General features: G+C 41.2%; 2 protein-coding genes across 4 annotated transcripts in view; one reads left to right on the forward strand and one right to left on the reverse strand.

The window, feature by feature from the left end:
- Positions 1 to 23585, forward strand: part of LOC138948259 (uncharacterized) — a 486513-nt gene that overhangs the window by 342144 nt on the left and 120784 nt on the right. The gene's annotated exons all lie outside the window — the stretch shown is intronic.
- LOC138948257 (uncharacterized) lies at positions 6230 to 23525 on the reverse strand. Of its 3 annotated transcripts, none has more exons than XM_070319778.1 (4): positions 23400 to 23525; positions 20481 to 20744; positions 19385 to 19499; positions 6230 to 6813 (listed from the first exon to the last, which is right to left on the reverse strand). In XM_070319778.1, exons 1-4 carry the CDS (start codon positions 23476 to 23478, stop codon positions 6738 to 6740), a joined length of 534 nt encoding a protein of 177 aa, XP_070175879.1. In that variant the 5' UTR covers positions 23479 to 23525; the 3' UTR covers positions 6230 to 6737. The 3 variants fall into 3 exon arrangements, with proteins under 3 accessions (XP_070175879.1, XP_070175878.1, XP_070175876.1); XM_070319777.1 differs by lacking the exon at positions 6230 to 6813 and adding an exon at positions 22500 to 22566 and having other exon boundaries at positions 16509 to 19499; positions 23400 to 23511; XM_070319775.1 differs by lacking the exon at positions 6230 to 6813 and having other exon boundaries at positions 16509 to 19499.

The following is a 23585-nucleotide window of genomic DNA, read 5'->3' on the forward strand; positions in this document are numbered from 1 at the left end:
CAGACATGATGTGAATCTGGTTAATCCTGTAAAAAAACAAACTGTAAGGTCAAGATGGAATTGTGTTTGGGAAAAAGCACATACAAACGAGTGTTCTCAAATGTTTGTGTAGCTAGAGCTTTTAAATTACAATGGATTCTATGTATGGTGTAATGACGTCCCGTCTGGCTGACGTTTGTTTCTATGGTCTGAAGACCTTCTGATTGATGGGAGTTTGGCTGATTTTTGTCAAATTTGGCAGAAAATGGTGGCTTTGAATATTACATGTTGTACATATATGTATGTGTATTATCACTTTTATCACAATTTTAGACTGGACGATCCTATATGGATGATATTTTGTGTTTATTGTCACTTTTGTTTTCATTTCACAATGTGTTTGATCCATGATGTTGATATGCTTTAAAAATTATATGGAACAATGTTTATTTTCCAGTGTACAATTGCAATTGGTTGTTTTATTCTGTTTAATTCTCCCCCCCCCCCTACACATCTTATTGTCTTTTATTCCATCGTTCATGCGTACAGAAATAAGTCATCTGTGTATAGCAGGGATTCATTCTGTTGTTTGATACGAAATTATTTATTTTATGAACACTCATAAGTACCCAGACCGTTTTACTCACTAATGTTCTTGTTTGATGTAAATGTATTTATTTCATAACACTTATAAGCATCTTGGAAAGTTGTGCTTGGTAATTTTGTTACTTTGTTAAACTTGGCCAAACAATTATTGCAACAAAATCGACCGAATAAAATCGAAAAGGACAAATTAAAAATCCATGAAATATCACAATAGGCAAAACTTAGCAACTGTTACACACGAGAAGAAAGTCAAATACATTTTCTACCCAAAACGTGTTGTTTTGTTTAGCTAACTTGCGTATTTTGTGTGCTATGCTATTCCTACTGATGCAGGTTTCGATCACATGAGATATAAAATAAAAACCTTGAGGTTTAGTGTCAATTTTGAGGAGTCCTGGGTGTCATGACAAAAGCACTGTTTTTCAGCATTTACTTGGTGGATTGCTCTGCAACTTTCAGAATGATGTTGCCTACATACTTGACGTACTTCGAGTAAAATTTTGGATTGCTCATGAGGTCGACACATGCATCAGTAGGAATAGCATAGCACACGGAATATGCAAGCTAGTTAAACAAAACAACATATTCTGGGTCGATCATTGATTGGACTTTCTTGTCGAATGTAACGGTTGCAACGTTTTGCCTATTGGAATTTGTCATTGATTTTTAAATGGTCCCATCCGTTTTTGTCTTGTCGATTTTAATGGTCACGTTATTCCTTTAATATTAATCTTTAATCCGAAAGATGATCCAGATAGTTAAGTGGAAGGCCTTAAATGGCATAGAAATACTGAATGAAGTAACGCGGGAATAAATGCTTTAATTGGGGTGTGACATTTTTAGCAATCATTTCTTTTGCTAAGCAGAGATGACAGGAATGCTTTCTTTCTATCGTATTGTAAGATATTTGTTTCTCTGTACATTTGTTTGCGCACAGTTTCAGTGGAGTTTTATCTTTTATGTATTAGAAACTCCTATATGTGTGTGTTTGCGTTACTACAATGGCTGTATAGCCTGCCACTACTTTTCACTGGGTTTAGACATTTGTATACAACTGCTCATAGAAAAATAGGTAGATGTGTTTAGCTGTAACTGTTTTGATTATGTAGTTTATGATATACCAACTGTACTTCTAGAAAGGCTATTTGTTCGACTACTTGAGAGGTAATCATCTTAATGTTACATTAGACAGTGACTATACAGTCAAAGAGAAAATTCAGAGACCCCCGGAAGGCACATTTACAAATACTAGGTTCTCTTTGTTTAAACGGGTGAACAATCCGAACAGCTAAAACTAAACCACTTGTGTAAGTCATTGCAATGATTAATTAATTCTTCATCACAATCAGCTGTTGTGTATCATTCTATAATCTTAGCAGTGTCATCCTTTAAGGCACAGACGCAGATACATAAAAACAGACACAAAGACAGACACACACACACACACACACACACACGCACACACACACACACACAGATACACACGAACACACACACACACACACACACACTCACACACACACACACACACACACATACAAACAAACACAGTCGCAAATAAATTCTTGGTTCATTTTATTTTATTCTGTTGGTTTGATAAGCAAGCTGTAATGGTTGTTTTCTTTTTTCAAATCTGTCATGCTTTTTACGTCATTTTACCTTTGCAGTTTCATCGTTTTAATCACACACACACACACACACACACACACATCCACTCACACACATCCACTCACACACACATCCACTCACACAAACACACACACGCACACACACACACACACACACACACACACACACACGCGCGCGCACGTTTTTAAACACTAAAACGCAAGCGCAAACACACAAACGTGCATGCACTGCTACTTGCACTAAATATCAATATTTGTATATTACATTTTATAGCTGTTATACTTCATCGCTTATTCCTTAATTGCTTTTATCGTGTTATTTTGTCCAAACAGTTTGTATCTTCCGACTCTGTATTTGTTGTGACGAAGGAGTATAGCAGCATCAGGCAATAAAAACTCTCTTAAAAATACACACACACACACACACACACACACACACACACACACACACACACACACACACACACACACACACACACAGAGAAACTCACTTACACGCACCCATGCTTTAACACTGACACCCACTCACGCAGGCACAAACACACACGCGCGCATGCACCATTATTTTTTTGGTTAAATATCAATTGCTTTTTACTGTGCTATTCTATCCAAACATTTTGTAGTTTCAGACTTTGTATTTGTTGTGCCATGGCTGAAAAAAATAAGCAGTGATATAACAATGTACGCATTACATGTTATGTTTTTTACGAACTGACTTCTTCATTGCTAATGTCACAATTCCACCTATTCCAGACTAAAATGTTACAGCACATTTTGATACTCATATTAATAAAAAAAAATGGTTCAAGATGATATATTTTATTCAAACTATCATGAAAAGGCACACGTGTTTGCCTTTCATCCTAATTGTCAGGTTTGAAACTCCTATCACTGACAGCTAGGGCAGTCCTCCTGCTGTACAGGTTATACAAAAATCATTACAGGTGTGGGGAAAACACAACAATAAAACGCTAAAATAAATTTAAGTTTTGTTTTATTGTAAGAATTTGAATGTGCATCTCTGTGCTGTGCTGTATTGTGTGTCCTTGGACGTCTTTTGTCTTCGTGTACCTGGTTACATTTAGTCAAGTTATGACTAAATATTTTAACGTTGACGGGGAATCGAGATGAGGTTGTGGTGTATGTATGTGTGACTGTGTGTGTTTGTGTGTGTGTGCGTGCGTGTATGTGTGTGTGTGTTTGTGTGTGTGTTTGTCTGTGTCTGTGTGTGTTTGTGTATGTGTGTCTGTGTGTGTGTGTGTGTATGTGTGTGTAGAGCGATTCAGATAAAACTACTGGACCGATCTTCATGAAACTTTACACGAGAGTTCCTAGGTATAATATCCCCAGACATTTTGCTCACTTTCTAAAATCTGCTTTATTACATAAAATACATCTAATTCACTAAAAGTTCACAATTGCACTGATTAAAAACATCAAGACTTTCTGAGAAATCACTCACTGAAACAGGCGAATCGCGCCACTCGCACACACACACACATACACACACGCACACACACACACACACACACACACGCACACACACACACATATACACACACACACACTCATACACTCACACACACAAACACACATATATTTACTTAGTTTTTTTCAATCTTTTTGAAACTGAAATATTCGAAAACCTGAAACAGAAGTGGAACCTACCATTATCACAATTACAAAGTTGATTTTCATGTGAGAGTAAGCTGCAAACACATTGTTTTAAAATGTACACCGTCTTCACCGCGCAGATCTTGTTTTAAAAACTATTTCAAGATGAACATCTACCACATGGAGTGAGGGACAACGTTGCCTTGCTTGGTAACACGGAAATCTCGATACGATAACTTGAACAGTGTTTGCCTCTTCAGAATTCAACTACAATAATTATGAGATGACTAAAAAAAAAATTTTTTTTTAAATTGTCACTGTGCAGGGTTTGTTATTATTATATGAAGTCTTATATCGCGCCCGTATCTCCAGACTCGGACTCAAGGCGCAGGGATCTTATCTATTTATGCCGTGTGAGATGGAATTTTTTGCACATACACCACGCATTCACATCGACCAGCAGATCGCAGCCATTTTGGCGCATATCCTACTTTTCACGGCCTATAAGGTTAATGCGTACAAAGATTAAACCACAGACTAGTTATGAGCTGGTTGGTATGATTCCCAATGAAGGTGTGCCGAATGTCAGTGTCTTCTTGGTTATTCACACATTGATATTATCCTTGTTGTGCTCTTTGGTAAAGACGGTAAAGACAGGAAAGGTCTTAAATTGTTAACCGGTAACACTGAGTCAAATATCAGTCACCGCCTCATTGCCTAACTTTAATCTGTACCATTTGTCTTCGTTCGCTCACTGCCATAAGAACGCCAGACGAACGTCAATGCAAATTGTCTCCCCTCCATTGTGCAAACAGCAGAGTGTCATTGGAGTGCATGGCTTCTTAGATAAAATGAATTGCGATGTGATTGACGTAGCTGTGTAAAAAAAAGATGAACAGCTGTCTGTATTCTTTCCGTTGATCTTGCCAAATACACAACTGCTAAAAGGCATTCCTGTATTGGCTGACACTTGTGTGTGTGTGTGTGTGTGTGTGTGTGTGTGTGTGTGTGTGTGTGTGTGTGTGTGTGAGTATGTGTGTGTGTGAGTGTGTGTGTGAGTGTGTGTGTGTGTGTGTGCGCGTGCGTGCGTGTGTGTGTGTGTGTGTGTGTGTGTGTGTGTGTGTGTGTGTGTGTATACCGGGCGTGAGGTAAGACCATCCCTCCACTTGGTCACATACCAACAATCATCAGCCAACTGCTGTCTGTGAAGAGCGGGAATCATTTTCATGATTAATGTTGTGCTGGTGTAAGTCACGAAGTTTATTCAGCAAGAAATGCCTCCTCTGGACAGAAAGTACCCAGGTGGTACAGTGGTACCTGTGTTAACAGAGCTCCATTGGGACAAGCCAACATTTCTCTACCTTGGAAGTGGGGTGTGGGGACAAACTTACAACCGCAACCGGATGGTTCAGTTCTTGGGGCGATAAGAAACAGGTTTTCTCCGTTTCTGTGCAACAAAAATAAAACAAAACATTAATTGCAAACGAATGTTACCGACAGTGCCGACCCTTAGGCCTTGATGGGGAGTGTTTCCCTGCTGTTTGTTGGCATTCATCATGAAGCCCTAACCAGAATCCAAGCCTTAACAATTCACCTGCATAATCATAGTGATCTGATTACCTTGTATTGTAAAGGAAAACACAGCAATACATGCAGTTTTTGAAATAAAATGAGTTGAATTGTCTTTTTTCCAAATTATCTCCCCTGCACCAGTCACCAGGCAGTTCTGATGTAATTAACTTTGTCTGTTTACCTTCAGTGTAAAAACAAAAGTCTTTTTCGTTATAGCAGGGCCGGACTACCGGGGGGGTTATGGGGGTTGCGCAACCCCCCCCCCCTAGCCTAAACATGTACCTTACTTATTTAAATTTTTTTTATTATTGCTTATTTTATGCCGTTTCATGCAAGGAGCGACCATTTTCCTATCTCAGAATATGACCTACCCGTCAGCTTCAGGGGGCTTCGCCCCCTGACCCCCACAACGAGGGGGGGAGTTCTAGGGTTTCCGGACCCCCCCCCCGCAGCCAAAAAATAAAAATATTGAATGAGGTATGCATTTCTTTATTTTACATTGAGTTTCAATTTTTTGGGTATTAATCAGTGACAAAATCTGCTGCCTGAAACTTGTAATGATCATCCTCAGAATGCACCAGATTGCACCATTTTGCATCCTTTTTTCAAAATTTTCCGGGGGGGCATGCCCCCGGACCCCCCTAGCAAGCTAGGCGCTTCGCGCCGTTGGCTCGGCGCTTCGCGCCTTCACACCCATATCTCCACAATATACTTTTGAAAAAAAAGTCATAAAATGAACTGATCCGCCCCGGCCGCCAGGGGGGATGTCCCCCTGGGCCACCACTCGCAACCCCCCCCCCTCCTCTTCGCCTAGTCCGGCCCTGTATAGTGCATTTACTGGCTACATTTGGGATGTAAAAATTACAACAAGTAAATGAAGTTGAAAAAACACACCATGGGAGAACAACAGGTAATGATTGTTTTTATTTGTTACGGAATGGTTTTTATAAATTTACGTATGATGTACTCACAAATCACTCATACTCTCTATTCCAGGTTCGACCTCACTCATAACAATAATCAAGAAGGGAAAACAGTTTGACAATTTACTTTCGTCCTTTGCATCCAAATACTACACAACGCATGCACATACATCCAATGCCAACACGCAAAATATTCAACTATTAATTCTGGTCACACACAAAATCAATTATCTAACTGGCCTTTACTCGCACACACATGCATACTCCACTTTCTCACGTTACCACATTTAAGCCTTCAATGATGATGACGACGACCGGGTAGCATACGATGATGGAGATGAAGAAGGTGACAGTAGACATTCTGATATGACGAGTGACAATGGATAGACGTAGACGCTATGTTACAGTCATGCTCTCATGCTCTCCGCTGCCGAAGGAGACTGTCTCGTTGGGGGTTGCCGGACTCGTTCCTCACGGTTCCTCCCTTTTGTCTGACGTACACAGACAAGGACAATACTAAGTCTCTGGCGTGTAAACTGGCAATGTTGTATACATATGTAAGCCTATGGAGTTGGTCAGTTTACATAAACACTACTAATAATTCGATACTCTAACTAAATCGGTTTCACAACATCAAAGAATATTTACCTCACTTCGGCAAGTCATTCACTCTATTTAACTTCCATCCGTCCTCTGTGACAATTCAGGTAAAAGTGACCGGGACAGCTCACCCGTCCACCAGTTGGGGTGGATTCACAAAAACTTCACGTGCAACGGGACAAGACAAAAATCCGTGGGTGTTTAGGCTGTCAAACCTATTCTGTTCATATCCATCTGAGTGGTATCTGAACTGCCTGACATAGGGTGTCTGTGAGGCTGAACTGTGGACTGTGGAACTGTGGAACTGTAAAGGATGATGCAATGACATCATGTGAGCGTCTGTTTTGACTGGTCTTAACTTGATAAAAACACAATCTTGCATGACTGTGAACAAGAACGTACATGTATGTGCATATTCCGAGTTTGTGATGAGATCCAAAGCTAGACACTGGAAATAAAACCAGTAACATTGTATGTAAATTTGTATTTTCAAAGGAGCCTTGTTTGGTAACACGAACATCTTGATACAGTGTTCGTCTATTCAGAGTTGAACTACAATATGAGATGACTAAGTGTTTGTGTTTGTTTTCTGTTGTGCGCTGCAGTCAAATTGGCATTTGATTTACTGTATCACATTTTGCTCCGAATTTAGACTGCACCCAGTATTGTTCCAACTGAGCCATTGAAATGCTTACATGTGGCAGAGCGCTATATTATTATCTGAAAAACAAAGGGACGTACGCGCTCTAAAGTCATACAATATGAGCTCTCGAAAGGCGGATCAATGCAAAGACAAATAGCAAAACGATGTCTGGATTACTGAGTCGCTATAGCAACCGCTCTTTTCACTACCGTGCACACCAGTCACCTTATACATACAGCCCTCCAATGGTTTGCCTGGATCAAATAACGTGCAGCTGACTTAAAGGCACAGTGCAGCTCACAGCCTTCGTTTTGCGTTTTTGTTGCAGCTGAGTGCAGTTACAGTTCAAAAATCCTCCTATGGTAGTAAAACAAACCCAAAACTACCCAACGACGACATCTGTGAAGCTCGACAGTTTCTTGTTCACGCGAGTGCATAAATTAACCTAGTTATTACGTGGTGTTTGGTCGGAGTTCGATTCAACTGAGTGATTCCGGCCTCCATTTTGTTTTCCACAAACTCATGATGACGTCTGACATAGTTTGCTAGTGACGTGTCTTTTTGTGCATGATGTGGTGATCTACCTGATCTAAATTTAGATCCAAAACTAGGTAAAGACCAGCCGGGTCCGAGTACGAAATTAATTCGTAAAAAAATCGCAGTTCTTGACTCTTTGGGTGCAAGTCAATGAAACTTGGTAGTTCTTCTAACGGATAGCTGCCTGAGGTATGACTAAAAGCCCCAGGGGCTCCGTGCACCTGGATTTGACAAGTTCAGTACCTTTAATCGGAATGCTCAACGACAACATCTCAGTAAAGGCTGGCAGGATCGACCCAAGCGCACACAAAGCCGAGCTATGGCAACAGCGTCAGAGACTATAGAGTATACTCTATAGTCTCTGACAGCGTATCGATCGTTGCTCAGTTATAGACTACTCACCTGAAAACGAGTGTGAACACTATACGATGTTTGGTGGCTTATTGACACACCAGCTTTTTTGTTAGCCCGAGAGGGGCACATCGTCTTCGGTTTTATCTTTATCGACCAAGGCCACGCTGTGACCCCCAACATTTGACATGGGTCGACCAAACCGGGGATATGTCGGGAAATTATCAATCCCTAGAAGTGTGCAAAGTTGCAAAGCTTTCGCTTCAAAAAACATCCGGGATAGCCTCAACGTTAAGTATTTTGTCTACTGCCGGCCGGCCGGCCTATAACTACTCATTCCTAAGACTCTCATGATTACTCACGGAAGTCAAAAATCGATCACACAAAATCACACACACACACACACACACACACACACACACACACACACACACACACACACACACACACACACACACAGTCATACACACACACATACACACACACACAGTCACACACACACAGAGACACAGACACAGACATGCACGCACACACTGACACCAAGACCCCTTTTAACATGTTTTTACTTCTGTTACGTATGCATAAAACAACGACAGCAGACGAAAGAAGACTAAGCTAGATGCATCTTCAAAACAAACAAAACAAAAACAAAAACCCACACACAAACACACACAATAGACATACAGGCACATAGCCAATTTCCAAAATCATATACACATACTCTCGATCCCCTTTCTTGTCTTTCTGTTAGAAATGTATAATAATACCCATCAAACACATGTTCTCTATAATTATAATGCCTATTCGTTGACAGTGTTTCAGGCAACCAACAAATTGACAATACATCCGTTTTCTCCTAAGCCTAAAAGCAATATTATTACGGTACCCTCCGTTTTCGGCCATGGTGCACTCAGATAATTTCTTAGCCCTCCACGCCCATCCTGACCTCAGGTCAAAATGAGTTCGGCTCATTCTCTCCCTGACAGGATGCCTTGAGTTTCCTTGTCTGGCAAGGAAACCGATTTTTTAACATATTTAGATCTTTTTGTAATGTGTTATGGATGAAAGCAGATTCGCGATCGTCGATATTGATTTTTTCATGGTGTTTTGTAATTTTTAAATTACAGAGGAATTTTTATTTTAGACAGTTTCAAGCGAGCTATTTTTCGCGGATGTATTTACTGTGCAAACACCGTCGCGATATAACCTTGAATGGTTGAAAACGACGTTAAACACCAAATAAAGAAAGAAAGAACTCTAAATATGGCATAAGTGTCACGTGATAATCAACCGTTTGGTTTCGACGCTCGCTGGAGTAGACGATTTTTTTGACCATATATTACGGTCTCCTTCCGGCAGCAGTCCCAAAATTTCGACTTGTTTTGACCTTAGAACGATGTCTTTATCATAACTGAGAAGAACAGAACGGAGATCATTGTCGAAGCCGGCCAATCTGAAATCATTTTCGTCTCCCGAACACTGCTCGTGAACAACATATGGGAGCTAGATCACTCTGTATTCTGGTTTTGATAGATTCGCGTGGACTTTCGCGTCCGGTCAGAGAGACAACTGGCGATAGCCGTGGAGCGAGGATTATCAGAATGCTCCACGCCACTCAGTCTGGGTTCGTGTTTTTTGCAGCGTTTGATAACCTCCATGAAATGGGTCAAGTTAGTACTAGCACTTCTGCACATGTTGACTCGGGCGGTTGGTAAAATCCAACTCGGACTCGTTTACCCAGCAAGATTCGAAACCCTGACCTTCTGCGAAAGAGGCTGCGACACTATCACACTCATTATCAGTATGAGCAGTATAGAAGAACAAAGTTCGGTTGATAAAGTACTGTCTACGTCATCATTTGGGCTCTAATGCTGCATTTTGTGTGTTAAAAGACTACGTGACTGAGAGCAAGATCTCAATGTCTGTTCGTGTCACACACTACTTGAACCGATGTTCTATTTCTACTTATTTCGTCATCTTTGTTTACATTTCTGTATGTTATTGTGCGAAGAAATTGCATCAGCTGGTCCTATAACAGTATTCATTTAAAGTCAATAATCTGAAATGTTGTAATGCGTAGAACGATGACACTATACATCCAAATAATCATGACGTCATGAGCGAAAGTGCAGAACCCATTTCAACGTTTATAGAAAAGCTTCAAATGCCAGACTGTGGTTTTTTTCCTCCAATAATATGCTGCAGAACCTGAATGCTTTCTATCAAAATATGTTGTAACTGAAATATATATGAATTCTGGTTACACATAAAGAGGGTCTGATGCTACCGATTGGTAGAGGTTACATGCTGAGTCTCAGTAATTATTAAAAATAATGGGAAGCTCGCATTTTTCATGACCGCGAACTGAGACCATCATTTTTAATATTGAGTATAGTATAACCTCTTTATTATATTGAGTATAACCTCTTTATTCCCCCTTTCTTCTAAAGGAAAAAGGGTGTTTTTGTGCTAAAGTTTGATCGAATCCTATTCACTCAATCAGTCTACCTGCGCAGGCGATTAATTAATGCGCGGTTGTGTAGTTCCGTGAAAATCATTCAATTCTGTTAACACTTCATGTCAGCTTCCCTGTTTTAGACTACAATCAAGTACACAGTTATTTTGATATTCTGCTGTGGCGGTAAAGGCAGATAGTGTGTGTTCAGTTCATGTTTTGATATCGCTAAGGAAATTTTGTTTCGTCTAATTTATTTAGTAGAAGACGAACTTGTGCACCCATGTTCCAACGTTAAACACATTTCGGCTTTAGCCATAAATGATTTTATGACAAGCAAGACAACCACTGCAAATGGTCCGTTTGAGGAAAGCTTAAGCAAGCGCTTAATTCTCAAACGGTTTGCTTGACCCTATTCAGTTTGTTCCATACCTGTGTCCTACTTTTGGAAGGGACGCACATACAGAAGCTGAAAGGAAAAAGACCAAACAACTTCAGGCTATAAGTTGACGGGTCAAGTTTTTATACCTTTTCTCTTTGATGTGATCGTGTGTTTATCATGTGAAAAAATGGTGAATTGATGTACGTGTGCATGATCGACTTTGACCTATATAGGTCTATGCTTGCGAGAGAGTTTCTTTGTTCTTGCCATCTTGGTGGTGCTGACTCAGTGGCTGGCACTATATTTCCTACCGCAAGAGAAGACAAAATCTTTAAACTCCTAAAGTTCTATAAATTATACAGGACGATCGGAGTGGGGGCAGTGGCCGAAGTGCAACCTCATTCCTCCGTGTTGATCGCATTGTCGAAATTAGGGCTACGGCTCAAAGCCAAAGGCAGTAAATTGATATGCTTGTAAGTTAGCTGGGGACTAACCCGCGTGAGTCACGAGTCGTAGTTACGTAAGCGGCGGAGAGGTACTGCCTCGAAACTGTAGTGCACTGGTCTAAGGGAAGCAACTGCAGTCAGAAAGTACGAAGCAATGATGACTGACCTCTCTTGGAAACACTTCCTGTTTATCTTATCGGGCGACAAGGATTATTTATTAATTTTGGTAAACTGGTAAAGTTCGAACCTTCGCATTGGGAGGGGGAATCTGGCACAAACATGTCAGGCCAGATGTAATAAAGTAAGTCAGTAAATGTGCTACTGATAGTTTGTACAGTGCAAGGACGTCCGGGCGTGGAGAAACTAAGGAAAGCGCCCAGTAAGGCTGGGAGCAAAGGCTGTGCCAGACAACGACAGCAGCTCCCGTTCCCAGCAGTGACAGCCAAGGAGCCTGGTTTGAAGGGCCACCGGACACCACCGGGCAGGAACCCTAGCAGGGGCACGGTATTAATGGTTTGTTTAGCAGGTAAGGGTGGAAGAGGTGGCCGATCGGGCTAGGCAGGAATCAGAAGTAAGGGTTCTAAGAGCCGAGGGTGGGTTTTTCCTTTCAGCTTCTGTATGTGCGTCCCTTCCAAAAGTAGGACACAGGTATGGAACAAACTGAATAGGGTCAAGCAAACCGTTTGAGAATTAAGCGCTTGCTTAAGCTTTCCTCAAACGGACCATTTGCAGTGGTTGTCTTGCTTGTCATAAAATCATTTATGGCTAAAGCCGAAATGTGTTTATGACAATACCAACAACCATGCAACACAAATATCCCCCCTCATGCTAAGGGGGGATAATCAATAAAAACACAAGGCTTATGATCAGTCAAGTTCATTTTTACTAGACTGATAAAAAGATATATAGGTAAAGGTTTGGCATGATATGGGCACGGATTGGCGGAAGATAAGCATGGTTGGGGGGGTAACTGCTTTATCATGAAATTCAACCCCTCCTTAGGGGGGAAACTGCTTAATCATGAAATTGAATCCCTCCAAAAGCTGGCCCATGTTAGCTGGCAACAACGTGTCTGAGCTCCCGCTGCAAACCTTCATTTACCCCTGAGTCAGCATGGTCGGGGTGTGAAACCATTACCATGTGCTTACTTTACGGCACCCATGCTGCTGTTTTGCGGGGCTTTGCTACCAGCCCCAGGCTTCAGTCTTCTGGAGGGAGCAGGATCCAGAACCGGCCACGGGGTAGACAACCCCCCGTGGTTACGCTAGCCACATCCCGTGGTTCGCTTGGGCTCACATTGTGGACCCTGCCTAAGTCAGGTAAAATTCACCAAAATACAACAGAATGCAGTGTCCCCCTTTACCATGCTTATCTCCCGCCACGGATTGGCGGAACATCTATTGCATAGCTGTATGTGGCGGGAGATAAGCATGGTAAAGGGGGACACTGCATTCTGTTGTATTTTGGTGAATTTTACCTGACTTAGGCAGGGTCCACAATGTGAGCCCAAGCGAACCACGGGATGTGGCTAGCGTAACCACGGGGGGTTGTCTACCCCGTGGCCGGTTCTGGATCCTGCTCCCTCCAGAAGACTGAAGCCTGGGGCTGGTAGCAAAGCCCCGCAAAACAGCAGCATGGGTGCCGTAAAGTAAGCACATGGTAATGGTTTCACACCCCGACCATGCTGACTCAGGGGTAAATGAAGGTTTGCAGCGGGAGCTCAGACACGTTGTTGCCAGCTAACATGGGCCAGCTTTTGGAGGGATTCAATTTCATGATTAAGCAGTTTCCCCCCTAAGGAGGGGTTGAATTTCATGATAAAGCAGTTACCCCCCCAAACCATGCTTATCTTCCGCCAATCCGTGCCCATATCATGCCAAACCTTTACCGATATTAACAGCTATTGTGTTTTCAGCGTAGCAATAGGGCCCGATATTTAGACGAGACAAGTATAATGCCGACGAGTCGAAGACGAGTCGCATTATACTTGTTCGAGTCTAAATATCGGACCCTATTGCTACGATAAAAACACAATAGCGTTTATATAGCTATTCTGACATTAAATTCTGTGTTAAAATCATGTTTTTGTCAGCAACAAGGACCAGAATGGTCCATGTCGTTGATTGCAGACGACGGTTCTCTTTCTGCATGAAGCCACGGAAATAACCGAACATTGAAAAACCCACGGACATGTATTACGGAGAAAACTCAAGATAACCGGATGCTTAGCATTACGTCAATATCTTAGGAATCATATGACGTTATGACGTATCATGCTTGCCTACGTAGATTGTATGTTCGAAAGTCTGACTTCTGTTGGGAATTCGCGTGGTGAAGACTGCGGTAAATCTGTAGATGATAAGAGAACAAGGATTGTCTCAGAAGAAACGACGAAATGTTTCAGACCGGTAACTTCATTTCAACATTGCACTACACAATGGACGTTCTATGTGACAGGAGAGTTTGCTGATTTTGTGTTAAACATTGGTGATTGGAGAGATCGTCTGCAAAAATCAGAGATAGGTCGCTTCAGATTGCAGCTTCTGGAAATTTGCAAGGTTTGCTGCCAGTTAAAGAACTGGATTTTACACGTAATGTATGTCATGTACAGTAAGCAACAACAAAAACACACACAAAGCAAATTGCATCGTCTGTCGACTAGCCACAGACACAAGCCTGGCGAGGTATGCGTGTACTTTATACACGTGGAAGAAACCGGAACCATGCGTCTTTGTTATTGCCGATATCGTTTGGATATCGGCAAAAATGGCCAACTTTCGTAGCGTTATGCTTTGATGATCGGAAAAGGGATGTGTGAGACCATCCAATCACAGCCCCCGAATCCCCCCACGTGTCCATCAGAATAGCTATATATCTTTTTATCAGTCTAGTAAAAATGAACTTGACTGATCATAAGCCTTGTGTTTTTATTGATTATCCCCCCTTAGCATGAGGGGGGATATTTGTGTTGCATGGTTGTTGGTATTGTCATAAATACTCTATGAAGTTCGGTTTTCTGGGGCAAAACAGTGTATGCAACCGCTGTATGTTCTTTAAATTGATGGGATGTGTGCGCTTGGTTGCGTGTGATCTGTTTATAAAATGAAATATTGTCGAAAACTAACCGTCGGATTGCAGTCTTTTGTCGAAGCAACTGAGTTCAGAAATTCGAAAGGGGAACTACTCTTGTCGCTGGACAAAGTATGAGAGTTACTTGCCTTGGGAGTTTGCTTGCACTCATAAGAGATCTGAAGCGAGTATCTCAACACTGATCGTGAGATTTGAATTTAGAAAACAACCGAACTCATGGATTGTATAATATACATATTATGGAGATTCATGTGTTCAAGCCCGTAGTTGCTAGTTTAAATGCAGTATGTTTGTATTGTTTACTCCAAAGATATATATTTCGTACATAAGAGCGTTCGGAACTTTTCAATTGCTAAAGTAGTTCCCACAAAGTCTACCTCATCGAACGGTGAGCCATCGAGGATTCAGGCCTGTGATTTTGGTTGCTGGGTATGTGAGATTTTAATAAATCTCGGAAGAAAGTCACTGATGACTTTCAATTGTTTCTTTCACATCTCTCTCTCTCTCTCTCTTTCTCTCTCTCTCTCTCTCTCTCTCTCTCTCTCTCTCTCTCTCTCTCTCTCTCTCTCTCTCTCTCTCTCTCTCTCTCTCTCTCACTTTGGGATAACTGCAGTGATGTTAATCTCAAACGACTCAATTCTCTTCATCGCCGTGCTGCAAAACTAATTCTGCATGAGTCAAATAAGCCAACAGATGATAAATTAAAGCTCCTTAACTTCCTTCCCTTGAAAGATCAGTTGACGCTAAACAAGGCTGTCTTTATGTACAAAGTAATAAACAATAATGTTCCTGGATATTTAAAATCACATTTCAGACATGCCACAAAAAGATATGGGTCCCAGAACCTGATTCCCCCCATCCCTCGTCTAGACTAAGTCTGACTTGTATAAGTCAAGTTTAGCCTTCTCAGGAGCATCTCTATGGAATTCCATACCCCTACCCCTCCGAAATGCCTCTTCTGTGAAAACGTTTAGGCGCCAGTTTCATTCCCGCTTAATGGGTAAATAGAACACTTTTCATGTCTGATATTTTAGTGCTTTTTACACTTAGTCAAGTTATGTTTGTATTTTGATTTGTTCTTTATGTGTATGTATTGATAATGATATACATGCGAATGATTGGGACAATTCCTCCCCACATTTGTTTTCTCCCTTTTGTTATTAGTTGTTTGGATGTTTATATGCAATGCATTATTGCAACTATGCTGCAATTTCCACACTATATTGTTTTTCCCATTTTTGAATGTGCATACAAAACCATAACCCTTTTCTTATTACTATTTACATTATGTACGTCTGTAAGTAACAATAACCTTGTCAATTTTACTATCTATATTATGTGCGTCTGTATTAAGTGTTTGTATAAGGGACAAACCGCTTTGCCTAAAACCTCTATCCTTTGGTAATAAAGTTCAGTTTCAGTTTCAGTTTCAGTTTCTCTCTCTCTCTCTCTCTCTCTCTCTCTCTCTCTCTCTCTCTCTCTCTCTCTCTCTCTCTCTCTATCTCTCTCTCTAATGCTATCATCCCTCGGTAATACAGTTTTCGAGTTCGAGTTCTCTCTCTCTCTCTCTCTCTCTCTCTCTCTCTCTCTCTCTCTCTCTCTCTCTCTCTCTCTCTCTCCCCCCTCTCTCTCTCTCTTTCTCTCTCTCTCTGTCTCCCTCTCTCTCTCTCTCTCTCCTCTCTCTCTCTCCCTCTCTCTCTCTTCTCTCTCTATCTCTCTCTTTCTTTCCTTCGCTCTCTCTCTCTCTCCCTCCCCCTCTCTCTCTCTATCTCTTCGATATGTAATTCATCACATATTTGTGTTTTTTTATGTTGTGTTCGGTTTGATTATTGGGAATGTACAATAATGTTCGCCACTTTATAATTTTGTCACATTAATAAGTTTATCTTGTTTATATGTTTATTACGTCTTTGGAGAAGAAATCGACCATCTCACTACTGACCTTCATGTCGTGTCTACACTGGTACAGTGCTACCTCCGTGCCATGCCAGACTGACTATTGTCGCTAAACTACAGGGCACACATATTTCATGTGTGTTTGTGACAAACCGCGATCGATATGGAACAATACCGCGATCGATATGGAACAATACTGTGTTCGAAACGGAAAAGTTATTTCCCGACTTGGATTACAAGTTGGATGCTTCGGACCGAATCACGATGCATTGTTTTTGTGTAAGGCCAAAAAAAAAAATTGTCTGTTTAGGGTAACCCGACCGACCCTATCGATTTGGCGCCGACCCAAAAACTTTTTTTTGATTTAAAAAAAAAAAAAAAAAAAAAAGAGGTAAAAATGCTAAAAAGAGACATTTGGCGTTTCTTTCTCTCCCTTTCTCTCTGTTTTATTTATACGTTAGTTTTGAAACATGTATTCATCAAATATAAGAAGTGAATGTTCAGCCAACATAGCATTTACAAAAAAAAAAAAAAAAAAAAAAAAAAAAATACCTACCTACCGACCCTACTTTTTTTGGTCATGTTACCCTAAACAGACATTTTTTTTTTTGGCCTAACCAATGTGTACACTGATGTTCGTGGATCGTTCGATTACCCAACCCCCCAGCACCCTTTTGCTATAAACAATATGAGTTTTCGCAAATAAACATTCTGATTCTGATTCTGATTCTCTCTCTCTCTCTCTCTCTCTCTCTCTCTCTCTCTCTCTCTCTCTCTCTCTCTCTCTCTCTCTCTCTCTCTCTCATAAGGGGCTATGGCCTAAATGAGTAAACAATCCAATCCAATCTCTCTCTCTCACATATATATAGGCCTATATATCGTGCCGAATTCACGGAATCGGCAACATTTTTGCCCATTTCGCGTAATCGGCAAAACGCTGCCCATTACGCGAAATCGGCAGCGTTTTGCCGAAAATGCGTAAAGGCTCCTAAAATGTGCTCATTTCGCAAAAGTGGCAGCCAGTCTGTTACTGTTTGTGTCACCAGAACATTGCATTAACATTACTTTACCTCCCTATTTTGGTTTTTATGGTCTGGTGGGTCAGTGTTGAGCATAACTCCGGAAAAGCACGAAAACTACACTTTTTGCCATAAATTGCCATTACTTATTGATTATTGCAATATCTATCCGGTCGAGAATCCAGCTGTCTAAGTGTGATGATATCCCAGGCATTTGAGAACTAAAAAGCCATAAACGGGCTGCCGATTACGCAAAATGGGCAAATTGTACAAGCCTTTACGCGTTTTCGGCAAAACAGCAACAAAAAAACAAAAAAATGCAAAGACTATTTGATTCTGCAATTCCATGGCGTAAAATCGACTAATTAGAATGTTGAATTACATGGTAACGTTTCAAGTCATCATTAAGCTCTTGAGCACTTTCTCTCTCCTCCCTCCCCTAATGTGTGTGGGTGGCTGTGTGTTTGCACCTATGAGGGTGGGGGTAATGTAATTTGTGGCGCCAAAAGAGATCGACAAAAGCAAACTACACTGCGCTGTAGCTCTGTTCCGTTAAGGATGCATGCGCATTTCCGTTGTAACTTTTCACCCATTCCTCATACTTGATTCTCATGAGGGAGGCGCCGTTGGTTCCTGTCTTTTGAAACTCACACCTGTAGAGCTCTGGGCCTTCCTTGTCATAGAAACACAGACCGTGGTAGTACCCAATTGTAATTTCAAGGACACAATAGTCAGGATGTTGTGCATCTTTCAGAGGATGGAATGCAAACTGGAGAAGTTGTCTAGGTTCCTCCTGCCCAACCCATTTTAATTCTTCGTTTGCTTTTCTCTCAATAGCGTCTTTAAAACTGCAATGCGTTTGCTTTGAGGATGTAACAGCAACAGTCTTGAATTTACCTGTCTGTAATTCTTTAGTTTTTGCTGCTTTAGAAACGAAGTACACCTGCAGTTGCTGGTTTGCTTGTTCTTGTGTTCCACCTGTTCTTTGCGGTGTTTCCCATATTCTCCAAGTGTCCTGCTTGCCTAACGGTGTTAGCTCAACACAGTCTGGCTCGGAAACAACCCATTCAGGTATTATTTCTTTGTACTCACCAACGCCGAAAAAAATTGAACAACTCTGTCTTATTTTGGTGAAAGACGAAATGTATTCCTTCAACTTGTCCCAGCAGTAGTTTACCAGATCTGACATAGACGAGGTGGGCACAAGTTTTGCTTGCGTTCTCAGATTTTCTTGGAAAGGTTCATCCCATGTCTCCCTCCTTATGAAGACTTCCTCGCCTTCTTTGAAAACGAACTCACACTCGCTGTCCGAATCGTCACTGCTTTCGTCATTTTTGCAAAAACTGTCAATCAGGAATGTCATTTGCGTGTATGATGGCGGTTCATTTCCTTTATTACTTGAGACTTTTGTCTTAAAATCAAGTGTACTCAGGGGCCTGTTCTTGTCTGATGGTTTGATTCGATACACGAGGTGGTTTCGGTCAAAGTACGACCTCTCATATTTGTTTTGGAACAGGGACCCATCCGGTATCAGCTCGTTTAACTTCTTATCCACCTTCTGATCAAACTGTTCGAGTGCATTTAGGTTACAAGCATGTATGACGATTGTTCCCCCTTTTTCATTGAGAAAACTGTTAACGTACTTGTAAAACTCCTGCACTTTTTTCTGGCTACCCTTGGCTATCAAGTCGTCCAGTCTGCTTGCAAGCGTGATGGTTTCTGTACGCTGCGAGTGAATGTCCCGGCAGATGTTGCAAGCTGAAAATGAAGAGGAAACATAACAGAGAAAAACAAATCACAAAATAAAACTCACTAAGGACAGTGATCGCAGCTGCTCTAGCTACAGGGCTTTTCGACACAGAAGCAAATTGGCATTATGGCAGCTGTCAAAGGACTTTACCCGCGAATAAAATCTCTTCAGACGCCCAAAAATACTAACTCTTCGTGTTTTTACACGATCACAGTTGTGGAAGATTTTCGAATAGATAATCAGGGCTCCCCAAAGTGTGGTTCCCTGCGTGCTATGCGCACTAGAAACCAAAATCAAGTACTAGAAATTCATAGAGGGTGTCCCGGGACGTACTAAATATCCGTTATTGTGCAGGTACTCTTTTCAGACTGTTGTCGTTAACTAAGTCATTGGAAGCTAACATGTTTGAAGAAAAACAGCAACATTCAAATAGAAAGAACAGGAATTCAAGTTGAAAATGTGCGTGTGCGTGCTTGCGTGCGTGCGTGTGTGTGCGTGCGTGTGTATGTGTGTGTGTGTGTGTGTTCCATTGAAGAAGGTGTTGTTGCTGTACATGTGTCCTCGAATAATCTGATGAGGAAAAACACTTCATTTCACACTATTTGCGATCACAATGCGTTTTTAATACACAGGGGGTTTGGAGATCCTGGACTCTTGGGACCCCCATAAACACTTCTTATGGGGTCATTGACCCTCTAAATAGTCAAAGTGGGGGTCCCGGGACCCTCTAGGACGGGCGTCTATGGGGAGCCATGAGATAGTACTGGTGCACAGCGAATGTCACTTACGACAGTCAGACACCATAACTGAACACCCTGACAGCTTTCTGTGAGATTTTTAAAGAATTAAATTCATTCATGAAATGCAGACTGCGCACAGAGCACCGAGGCTGCTCTTATCTTATTTTCAATCCTCGCCAGATGTGAATTGGTGAGCGGAACTTTTGTTCATGAAAGTTTTCTTTGATTCAAAATTGAATGATCACTTACGAACAGGAACAGAGAACGGCCCAGTCACGCCTCCTCGCACTGCAGCTACACAGAACTCGTATTCCTCTGGGCTGCCTTGAAGACCAGTGATGGTACACGTGCGTGCCCTTCCTTGAATTGTTTGCCAGTTCTGGTCGGTGCAGTTCCATCTACGGTACTGAATCTTATAGCCTGTGACGGGAGTTTGTGGAGCCGTCCATTTTAGAGTCACTGATCTCTTGCTGGTGCAAGTGATTTCAGGAGCCCCGAGTTTATATGAACCAGCTGAAATAGTGCAACAGATCAGAGAATGTTACAAAGAAATTACTATTTGTAGTGCACACGTACACAAACAAACTTACAAACTTACACACACTCACACACACGCACGCACGCACACACGTACGTACGTACACGCACACACACACACACACACAAACACCCACCCACAAACACACACACGCACGCACGCACGCATGCACGCACACATACACACACACACACACACACACACACACACACACACACACACACACACACACACACACACAGATTATTGGGTGGTAAGGTCTCTTTCAGTCTGATACAAAAGACGGAATGACATACTTCATAACACTGCTTTTCCTGGCATGTAACATTTTGAGGGGTACCATGACAAAAAGCTGACTGCGGTCAAGTGACACCTATGACAGAAATCTTGGATCCGAAAAGTGTGCCAGATAGCCAAGCGGAAGACCTTTGATGGCGTAGAAAGTTTCAATAAAATGACACGGGAATGGATATTTTAGTTGGGGTAAGAAAATTGGTGCAATACATGTTTTTCCAGAGTGTACATCACCACCCTCGTCTCGGTTCCTGGCCTATGTTAAAATATTTGGTCAATTCGTAACTAAATGTTAAGGAAAGCCAACAACGACAAAAATGTAACTTTATGTTTTTTTAATGTCTGAAAATACATGTCACACAAGTAAAGAAATGCTTTATACATCTTTCAGAGGAACATACAACCCACCCCCTTCCAATAGAAGACTTTATACCACTTAAGAACAAAAAAACCTGCTCTTTAAGATTCCTACCACCCCCATAGAAGACTCCCTCCCTTTGTTCGTTTTATCAGATTTTGTTGTTCTGAACCTCTGTAAGTTGGACCCCATTTGAAGATTCCTCCTTTCTCAGGCCTGATTTTCTCAAATTGTTCAGGTCTTGAAAGAAGGGTTCCACTGTTTATGCAAATATAGTATTTACTCTTCTACTCTCATTAAATAATGTCCAAGAGAACGTTGATTTACAACTAATTGCCCCAAACTCGATCCTAATGCAACCTGACATATTAATTGTTTTGGGTTTTTAACCCTTAGAATATCCCAGAAACAAACTTGCCCCACCCCATTCCCCTTCCCACCACCATCACTAACATCATACTCAACTCCATCCATATTTTAATTTTTAAAAAGGTCAAAAATCACACCAACACAAAGACAATAACTATTTTATTGAACCAGTTACATCCAAGTTGACAGGATCGCTACTGGTCTGGCCAATTACACAATTTCATAGAATGATATGCCATCACCAATAGTCTAGCGAAGACTTAAGTACCCCAGCCACTAACTTTTGACCTCAAAACAGTGACATTTTTTGATGAAGTGGACAATTATTTCCGTGATAGCTCAATGGAAATTTTTTGGTAGGGATCTCCAGCAAGCAGTTTCATGCTGTCACCTTAAAATTTGATTAAAACAGACCACACTGCTCATTCATAACACTCTTCCGATTACTCTGGGGTGTCATAAATTGAACCCAGCTATGGAGAATAATCCATTTGTTTCTGTGATTGTTTATACATGGAGAATAATAATGGATACTATTCATTATACTGAATCTAGGGGTCCTTTACGTCCTCACAGGACATTTTCCTTTTAGGGACGTGAGTTGATGATACGCTAAAAAAAATTAAAAAAAAATAAATAAATAAATAAATAAAAAGGAGAGAAAGAAAAGGGCAAGACCAAGCAAGCCCGAAATTCATTATACTCATACCTGCAGCCATTTTATAATCATCCCTTGAGCACTTGAACTAGCCTCATCCTCAGACAAAGATTCTTACCTGTATATAAAAATAAAGTTTTTAAACAGGTTATGACAAAATAAAAGTTGGTTTTAGAAATGAATCTGTTTTCATCATGTATTCAATTTTAGAAAAAAATATTTGTTCTTGATCATCACGTGAAATATGTTTGAAGCTTGGGTATGTCTGAAGATATCCGTTTGGTTGACATATTTCAGCACACAGCAGGCCCAGACTCCAGCATGGCCGAGGCCTATTTTGCGGTCAGATAGGTGACATGCAGATGACGTCTGTGAAGGAGGGTCTTCAACAATGTAAAAACGCTCAAACAAAAGTATTGACTCCTTCATAGCCACTTTTTCAGTTGTTGGGTGTGTCTGAACAGAGCGAAAATTGGGCCTATTTTCAATCAAAACAGAAGACAGGATTGACGATTAGATAATGCCTATTGAGCATTACCCAAACAGTCCTTTTTAAGTTTTTGTGCAAGATCTGTGGATTACAGGTACGTATACACATCTGTGTATGTTGCCTGAAAAGGAAGGTACTTTCCACACAAAGTGCAAATTGCCCATCAAATACCGACAGCAATGTAGCTTGCCTTGCTTTTTGACTGACGTGTTTATATGCTCAATTCGTTTACTACTTGTACAGAACACTGTTTTATCTTTAAAGAGAGATCAATATGTTCAACAAGACTTTCTTCTCGCACGGTAATTTCAAACAAGGAAGTAGTCTGAAGGCAATTAGCAACTTCTAATTTGAATAGGACTACTTAAGAATGCACTGAAATCTGTTCCCCTACAATATTGTACTGCTTGTGTTCCTAGTTTGCCGACTTTGTACAAGTACGATAACATGAAAGATCATACCATGGTGTGTGTTCGTAGACTGTTCCAAGTGCACTGCAGGATCCATGCCGTCTACATTTATGTTAAAGTCCATCCACATCGATGAACGAACTGAATATATAAAACCGCACACCAGGCAGGCTGTGCACAAACCCAGTCAGTCGACACAGAGACTGCCATATCGATCTGCATTGCTGCGCATGCGCA

Source organism: Littorina saxatilis, linkage group LG15 (assembly GCF_037325665.1).
Source record: "Littorina saxatilis isolate snail1 linkage group LG15, US_GU_Lsax_2.0, whole genome shotgun sequence".
NCBI lineage: Eukaryota > Metazoa > Mollusca > Gastropoda > Littorinimorpha > Littorinidae > Littorina > Littorina saxatilis.